Source organism: Phoenix dactylifera, chromosome 3 (genome assembly GCF_009389715.1).
Source record: "Phoenix dactylifera cultivar Barhee BC4 chromosome 3, palm_55x_up_171113_PBpolish2nd_filt_p, whole genome shotgun sequence".
NCBI lineage: Eukaryota > Viridiplantae > Streptophyta > Magnoliopsida > Arecales > Arecaceae > Phoenix > Phoenix dactylifera.
Genome location: NC_052394.1, coordinates 3,834,677 through 3,843,634, shown reverse-complemented (window position 1 = coordinate 3,843,634; position 8,958 = coordinate 3,834,677). Strand labels below are relative to the sequence as shown.

The 8,958-nt window shown below is 44.7% G+C and overlaps 2 protein-coding genes across 2 annotated transcripts; both read right to left on the bottom strand.

Moving 5' to 3' along the window:
• Positions 1-1,581: 1,581 nt before the first annotated feature.
• Positions 1,582-4,169, bottom strand: LOC103710338 (peptide-N4-(N-acetyl-beta-glucosaminyl)asparagine amidase A-like). Its single transcript, XM_008796011.4, has one exon. The coding sequence runs from the start codon at positions 3,777-3,779 to the stop codon at positions 1,878-1,880; it is 1,902 nt and encodes a 633-aa protein (XP_008794233.2). The 5' UTR covers positions 3,780-4,169; the 3' UTR covers positions 1,582-1,877.
• A 1,775-nt stretch (positions 4,170-5,944) lies between these two features.
• On the bottom strand, positions 5,945-7,657 carry LOC103710384 (peptide-N4-(N-acetyl-beta-glucosaminyl)asparagine amidase A-like). The gene has a single exon (XM_008796077.3). It carries the CDS (start codon positions 7,655-7,657, stop codon positions 5,945-5,947), a length of 1,713 nt encoding a protein of 570 aa, XP_008794299.2.
• Between the last annotated feature and the right edge of the window lie 1,301 nt (positions 7,658-8,958).

Genomic DNA, 8,958 nt, shown 5'->3' with positions numbered 1-8,958 from the left:
TTTCATGCTTCATCGAGTGACTCGGGAAGTGAAATCAACAAGCATCTTTACAAGCAATACAAGATAAAGGCAAAATTTGCAATGTGTATATTACCATGGTACAACGAGAATCTCCTCCCAGATCGTGGGATTATGTAGCTAATATACTGCTTCATAGTGGAGGTCAAATATGAGAATCAAAAAAAATGAAGCCATAAATTAATATCAGAGAATTATAAATATTCATGAACCAAAATCAAGGAATCAAATCTTGGTTTAATCCTCCATAGGAAAGCCAAAAATCATGTCAGCATATGGCGAGTCTACATTGTTTTGGTCATATTAAAATCTGGACTTGCAAAATAAAATATGATCCTCCATACATTCTATCCAGTCTCCACTCAATATCTCAATCTAATATGCATTCTTACAGGGGATTTAGTCAATCTACATTTAACTCCAAACCACAAAATCTAGTATCCTAGGCCAGATATTAACTATCAGGGACAAAAAGAAAGGAAAAAGGGGGCCCTTTGCCCAAAGATCAAACTAGTCTAAAAGCCGTCCCCTCACTGTGAATTCTAACATCTTTAGCAGCATATGGTTATAATACAACCACCAGAAAGAAATGGGGTACAAAAATAGGCAACGCTCTTTGCCCTTGGTTATAAAATTTAACCAAGATAGAATCATTTCAGCTTTGGTCCTCACTTGTGCAGACCCAACTAAGTTATGCATCACTGTATCATGCTCGGAAAGGTTGCAGTTGTCTGCAGAATTTATGCCCTTCCAGAGCCCAATAGGCCAACTACTTAGCATAGATTCTTCCCCTCACAATAAAAATCTAAAGAAGCATCTCATGATCTATGTAGAAAACAAAACAAACTTTCCCATCCCCTTTGGTGGCCCATGCATGGGGAGGGGAGAAGTAGCCGTGTTGTTTGCAAACAAGAAAGGAAATAAAAATGCTAAGGAGCACCAAACCAAAGGCATCGCAATATGCTTCTATTAACTTTCTGTGCAGTTAACAAACCTCTGCATAAAAATGAGAAAATTAGTGAAAAGTGCAAGATAAGTTTGAAGAAACTGCAAGCATAAAATGGATTACAGTCCCTTAAATGAATTCACATATCTCCCGGACCATCATAATATGCCAACATTTTACTTAAAAAGGAGAAAACTAGGGAAAATCATAGGAGAATTGTGCAGCATATTTCAGGTAGACATTCATTAAAAAACAGATAGCAGCCACTGAATGGGTTTGGAGTTAACTGCCCAGCAATATATGATTATCCGTTCAAGTACCATATACATTATTGAATCAACATGTATGAATGACATTAAAACTAGTAAATACTGAACTCAGAAAAGGAAACATAGTAATCTGTTCCAGCGACGGCTAGTTGAGTAGATATTACGTGAATCATAAGTAACAGAATATTCCTACCATATTCCTATAAGACATGCATCACATCCATACAAATAAGGTGCCTTGATTAGTCAATAATTAACAAAAATATGTGGGTAATGATGGGCAAAAGGGGTAATGACATAAGAACCACAGCGAACTCAAGAATATCAATTGAAAAAATGATATTGATCTGAAATCCAATGGCATAAACATCCTCCAAAATCAAACACTTAACTAATACTGCAGCAGAAAAGCAATATTAAAATGCTGATACATTACATCTAAAGGACACAACTTTGATGTTTGATTTTTCCCCCCCAAAAGACCATGCTTTATTTAAACCTACTAGGAACCATACGAGATATGAGTACAAAATACAGAAGAACACAAAATGAGGGAGGTCAAACCCATCAAGTTGAAAGACATAGCAAACACCCTAAGTTATGCATATATAAACATCTAGATCAAAGGATAGAAGGAAAACATATTACGATGAGGCAACAGAGTAAGAACTGGTTGTATTGTCACTTAGAAGCACACCATCTCTAGCACTGACCTTCCGCAAGTAGGAACCACTGTTATCCCGGCACTGGTATGTCTGACGAGTGCCTGCAGAACCAGATAGAACAGAATGATCTTGGACCAGCATCCAGCCCTCAGCATCCTGCCTATCAACTAGAGCACTGGTGGCGACCACTTTATCCCGCAGAAGGGTGTATTCCTCATACAAAGTATGGGTAAGATTAGTCTTCGATGTATATGTGTTATTTTCCCCGGGCAGAGCCAAAGTTGCTATCAGAAGAGGATATTTGGACTTGTAAGTTCCCTGAGACAGTATGGCCTTGGGGCCTGTTCTGATCCTTACATCAGTCTTCACCTTCCCCTTCATATGAACTCCCTTGTAGCTCCCATCATTCATAAATTCTATCGAACTCTTGCATTTTAGCTTCTGATCTACATCGGTGGTGAGATTCCCCAAGGATGAATTCACCCAGCCAGAGAAGTGAGTCTTCCTCCCTGCTTCTATCTTGAATGTCCCATTCAGCAAGTGAAATATGTAACGGCGGGAGACAGAAATCTCTGGGGCTTTGTAACTGACGAGCTCAGCGGTGACAGAATCTGAGTGTGGATCCAGCCAGAGGTGCAAATTGGCATCCACAAGCCAAAAGTCTATAGCATCGGTTACCCCGAGGCTGACATTGTGGAGCTGGCCATCTAAGAGAAGGCCGAGGAATGGTGTCAGGTCTACATTGTAGGATGGAAGATCGAATGCCCCGAGAGAAACAACTGGTGCCCAGAACAATGGGTTGATCCCTCCGGTGAATATAACAGGGAAAGGCACGACTGAGCCAACGAATTGCCCATCGATTTTCGCGACAACCTCCCGGAATGAGCCGTTGCCTCTTCCAGTAGTGAGATTGTTCTTCTTGATGTATTCATCAGGAGGATTAGAGTACCAGAACTCGTCATTGGAGTGATATGAGACGTAGATCTCAAGTACTGCCCTGTAAGTATTGTTTGGGATTTCGAAGATCTTGAAATGCACATCGGATTCGTTCTGAATTCGGAACCAGAAACCACCTGCGCTGTCTTCATTGGAAATGGGGATAATGAGATCAGCCGGCTCTTCGTACAAAGACAGCACCTTTGCCTTGCTTGTGAGAGGATTACCAGCTTCCACTGAAGAAAAATCTAATCTTTCCTCAATTCGACCCAATTCCACCTCTGCAGTAATCAAATCCCTGGAATCTTGAGGCAAGAACCCTAGAGCTAATGGTTCTCCACTCCGCTGCACCTCCACCTCCTCCTCCTGCTGATAGAAATCAAGAGAGACGTTCACATGGTAGATGCCAGTATAGACGTCATTGACGATGTTCTCGAGCATCATCGCGACGGTGGCATTGGAGCGGCGGAGGAGGGCGGAATAGCGGGTGACGTCCTTGCGGACGCGCCAGAAGACGCCGGACTCGGTGGGCTCCGCGGTGCTGGTGCGGAGGAGCTCGGCGCCGTCGAGCCACACGGCGGCGATGCGGTCGTACTGCTCGCCTGCGCAGGCGACGGAGAGGTCGAGGACGACGCGCGCCCATGGGGCGGGGCAGTCCGCCGGAGGGGAGTAGTCGGCGGAGGCCGGCGGGGAGCCGTAGGTGTTGGCGAAGTCGTGGCGGAGGAGGGGAAGGGAGCAAGAAGGGAAGCCGGCGGGGAGGAGAAGAGAAGGACGGGTGGGGTCAATGTATTCCTGGGGACCCGAGGAGGAACCGGAGGAGGGGGCGCGAAGAATAAATCGGTCGGTGAGGAGGGCCGACGCGGATACGCGAGCAGAGACATTGGTGTAGAATAACAAGAATAGCAGGAATAACTGGAATAGCGGGAGGGGTTTGATATTAAACATTCTGGACAATGATTGCTTTCCTTCTGCGGCGTGGTAGGGGTATTAGAAGGCGGTAGTTCTACGGATGAATTGGAATTGGAATTGGAATTGGAATTGCAAGGAAAGGGGCAGGCATTTGCCTGGAGGCTCCAGAGACTGAAAGGAATAGCACCGGTCAGGATTTAGGAAGCTCGATTCAGCTATTGGAAGGGTCCTGGAAGTCGTCTAAGAGTATGTGTTGGGTATTGATTGGCTGCAGAGACAGTCTGCTGTTTTTGTAGGAACACGGAATGACGATTGGAGGAGGAATCAAGCACGAACACGTGAAAGGAATGACGGGGTTCACCGTCGTCCGGTAAATCCCCTGTCCCAGCGCTGTCCGCTGGCCGCTGCGGAGGCCTGGAGCTAATGGGCATCCAATGGTACTGCCGCCTACTTCATTTTTGTGATATAGGAGAGTTACCTTTGGCTTAGAGCTAAACTTTGGAACATCAGAAAGATTGACTTATTGAATATAAACGATAAATTCTGAAGAGGAAGATGCCACCCTATTCTCAGAGACATCCAGAGGTTAGTTGTGGGTTGCCGTTTGATTCAAGTTGCTTATAAGTTTCGAAAGGCGAACAGGACTGCAGACTGGGTCGTCTCATTTGCTACTCACCATTCAGAAGAGGTTCTTTGGATGGAGCCCGACTCTGTTCCCTCATCTTTATGTAGCCTTCTTTTTATGGATGCTGAGGATAGTATTCATACTAGGCTGACATGAACTACAATTGTATCAAAAAAAATAAAATTATAATACACCTCGAATAATTAAAATATCTGAACTCTTTGGGCATTCTATAAATTGGCATACCGCTCCAAAAATATTTGACACATTGGAGCCATACAATATGTTCCAATGAGTGATGCATCATTTGGTATGCTGATAAATCCATAGATAGAGCCATGGTGGTATCATTTAGATATCCTTTTCCATACACTTGACTTGTGCTTAGATAGAATTTTCTAATCCTCAAATTTTCTTTAGAAAATCTCATTTATAAGTGGAGCCTAGCTAGCAAATTATGCATATCTAAAATTCAAGATCACCTTCAATCCTATTAGTTCTTAAATTTCTATATGAAGATGCATGCAGCTCGTTGCAATTTCGTGAACGTGTAAAACAGTCATATGATCCAATTAGATCTTGATAAAGTTCTCTTTGCTCGGTGTAAAATGTTATTAGCCAAGGTTGGGTTAAAGAAAGAGAAGGACGAAGTTGTTGAATTATATAAAGATCGAGAGATTGTGAATCGCAACATGTTTGTCATTCTTTGATTTCCTAAACTAATAATAGGTTGTTGGTTTGTTTAGGAGTCATATAACAATACAAGAGCCAAAGGATATTGAAGTAATTCAGCTTTATATACTAGCATATACATCACTTTTCTTGCTTTCAAGGTGGTACCCGAGAAGCTTCAGATTTTGGTCTTATTTTAGTCTCGAATATCAATAACTACAAGCAAAACTAAAAACTTATAACGTAAATCACAAGAATTTATCTTGGGAATCCTTGAGACTTCACATGATCCATGGCGATCTTAGAATCTCGTTTTTGTGTTTGACAAAGCAAATGGCTGCAGTCTCCATTTTTCTTTTAAAGGATGGAAGTAAAAAAAAACAAATAAACGCTCGTTTGTTTTAGCTCAAACATGCTTGACGCTTTTCCAAAGCTAAATTTAAGTTTTTATTTGAAAAAAAAAAAGTGAAAAAAAAGTCTCATAAAGAGTCAAGTAAATCAACCTGAAAAATTTGTTATTTTTTTGAAAATGCTTAAATATCAGCATAAAATACACTCACATATATTATAGTAGATTCAGTGTAACAATTAAGTTTTTTTTTAATAAATACAGACCTCTTGCAAGCATAAGTAAATAATCAACATTAATAATAATTTAATAGTAATTCAACAACTTCTTTCCCGTATGATCATCCGGGTGCTAAGATTGGGTATAAGTATTCCAAGAAGAAATTAAGAAGTCCTTCGCATGATTAAGCCCCTTCCCCTTCGCCACCCTCTCAAGCGATTCAGCGAGAAGCCAATCTCAAGTCTTTATTCTCACAAATATACTCCCTAATATAAATTTAATTACTAAAAAGGGAAGGGCGGCGACACCATTGTAACTCAGCTCCAACGTTTCGTCTCAGGCGTCGGCGACGGCCGCACAGGAGGCACTCTTTGTGTCCATCATCACCGCGCCGCCGGCCGTGTTCACGTTCCGGAGGTAGCAAGTGCTGCCGTCCTTGTAACGGTAGGATGACTTGGTGCTGCCGCTCCCCCAGACCGGCGCGTCGCCGTGCATCAGCGCCGACCCCTCCGCGTCCTGCCTGTCGGTCAGCGTGCTCGTCGTCATCGCCTGCCCCTCGCTCAGCGTCACCATCTCCGTCAGCTGGTGGTACAACCTCGACTTCTGGAACAGCGCGCCGCCCGCCGCGCTCACCATCGACGTCTGCACCTGGAGCGGCGCCTCCACGTAGAGCTGCACCCGGCCCAGAAGCTGATGACCCTTTTGGATCGCAACCATCATCCTTTCCTTGTTCTGGAGCTCGATCTGCGTCGTGGAACCGCGGTTCTGGACCTCTACTTGGCCCTTGAACTTGATCTTTTGGCTCACTTGGGTGGTCAAGTTACCCTTGGATGAGCTCACCCAGCCGGTGAACCGGAAGAGCCCCTCGGCGTTGATCTCCGACTGCCCTTCCTTGTCTCTCCATTCTGCGTTCCGGTTCATCTTGATCGGCGGTGAGATGTATTCGATCAGCCCGGCTTGGACGGAATCGGACCAGGCGTCGACCCAGAGGTGGAGGTTGGCGCTGACGAGCCAGAAGGGCTGGGCGTCTTGCACACCAAGCCCGATGTCATGGGGGCGGCCATCTAGCATGAAGCCGAGGAAGGGCGTCAAGTCGAGGTCGTAGGACGGCATGTCGAAGGCGCCGATGGCGGCCACAGGGGACCAGAAGTACGGATTGATAGAGCTTGGGTAGAGTACGGCGAACGGGATGTGGCCGCCAACGAAGCGGCCGTCGACGGTGGCGTAGACCTGGCGGAACCCGCCGTTGGCCCGAGGGGTGGAGAGGTTGGAGGGTAGTGGCTGGTGGCGGTAGGCGGAGCGGAGCGGGTTGGTGTACCAGAACTCATCGTCGCCGTGGTAGGAGACGAAGATCTCAAGAACGGCCCGGTAGGTGTTTCTCGGAATGGTGATGGCGGTGGAGGGGACGTGGGTTTCGTTATCGATTCGAAGCCAGAAGCCAGAGCGGTAGTAGCCGTTGGGATTGGAGACGGGGACGATGAGGTCGGCCGGCTCGGAGTAAAGGCCTTTGATGGAGGGATGGGCGGCAAAGCCAGCGGCAAGGCGGCGGAATGAGGGGGAGAGGGCGCCGCGGTAGAAATGGAGGGAGACGTTGGCGGAGAAGACGCCGGGGAGGATGTCGTTGGAGTTTTCGAGCATCATGGAAAGGGCGCCGCCGCCGCCACTGGCAACGCGGCGGAGGAGGGTGGCGTACCGGGTAATGTCCTTGCGGACACGCCAGAAGGCGCCGGGGGCCATGGGGCGCGGTGTGGCGGTGCGGAGGACCTCGGCGCCGTCGATCCAGATGGCGGCGACCCGGTCCTTCTGGAGGTCGGAGGCGGAGACGGAGAGCTCGAGGACGACGCGGGTCCAAGGGAAGGGGCAGTCACGGGGCTGGGTGTAGTTGGCAGACGCCGGCGGGGAGCCGACTGTGTCGGCGAAGTCTTTCTGGAGGACTAGCAGGGAGCAAGTTGGATTTTGACCGGCGAGGACCGGCGGAAGGGTGGGGTCTAGGTGCTTCAATGACACAATTGGGACGGGTCCTGCAACGGCATACGTAAAGGTGGCCATGCACGCCAGGAGGAGGAGGAGGAGGAGCGAAAGGTGGTGATGGCTGGGATGCATCTTTGGACTTCTTTTTTCTTTCCTTCTTTTTTGTTTAAGGAGTTGAATAGGGAAAGATATTTCTCTATCTATCCCTTCTTCAAGTCTCGAGGGGTCTTGGTGAGACTCCCCTGAGTCCTTGTGGGGCTTTTTATATCCAAGCAAGAGAAAGGAAAGGCAGAATTAAGACGAAGGAACGCTTAAAATGTGTGCATCTTTGTGTTTCATTATTGTTTTTTCTTGTATTATTTACAGCAAATGAGAACGGAAGGCGATGAACAGCATAGTACAATTATTATCTTTTTTTTTATATTATGAAAACCGCAATTTATATAACTCTAATTTAAGTACATCCTGCCAGATCAAGAATTATAACTCTAATTGTGTCGTACAATTATTTGCTATGTTGTTATAAACAGCATCTGGCCTGATGAATAACGTGACAGCTTGAATTGATTCGATATTTTTTGCTTCGTTTGCAATAACTAGCGATGCTTTCTCGGCAATTCATATTTTCATCTGTTCAGTCCCCTCATGAACTCTCCGTTTGTTAATCCCCCCCTCATGAACTCTCCGTTTGTTAATCCCTGAATGGACTACGAATCGTGGGTCCTCTATTATTGCCTTTTGAGCGAAGGCTGTCCATTTTTAAATTATGTTATGTTGATCGGCGAAGAAACGAAATTAAATTTTTTAAGTTATTTAATTTGTTTGGGTGCGATTATTATGAAAACATGTTTCATGCCATATGAAACATTTGTTTGAGATCATCAATCAAATAATTAGATTTTGTTTCATCCCATTCACTTGATGAGCCTCAAAATGATGATTTTACTATAAACTTCAGAAAATGTCCATTTTATTAAAAATGTATAATAAATTTTGTATATCAAAATGTCTAAATTCAACTCTCTTTTTTTCCCGGAAAACAATCAATTTAGTTTGTTTATTTAGATCGTAATACTAGTTTAGATGGTTATAACAACACTAAAGGTTAGTGCCGTACTCTGACAGCCTTGAAACATATGAAAATCATTGTTTCCAAAGTGCATAACAATAAGAACTTAAAGTATTATTTTATCTTCAAGAAAGTGAGAGGGTATATAACTTTTTTAATCAAAAAAGAACAAAGCATAATCCATCTTGGATATATACATATTTATTTTGTATAAATTTATTCGCAAATATATAAGGCCCCACAAGTTGTATTTTTTTGTACAGAGAAAGATTTTCCTTTCTTTGCAGATGGATGAATCAAGGATTATTTG

What these genes read in the sequence shown, in the direction of transcription:
- LOC103710338 (XM_008796011.4), bottom strand. Translation starts at nt 3,779, where the DNA reads ATGTTTAATATCAAACCCCTCCCGCTATTCCAGTTATTCCTGCTATTC.
- LOC103710384 (XM_008796077.3), bottom strand. Translation starts at nt 7,657, where the DNA reads ATGGCCACCTTTACGTATGCCGTTGCAGGACCCGTCCCAATTGTGTCA.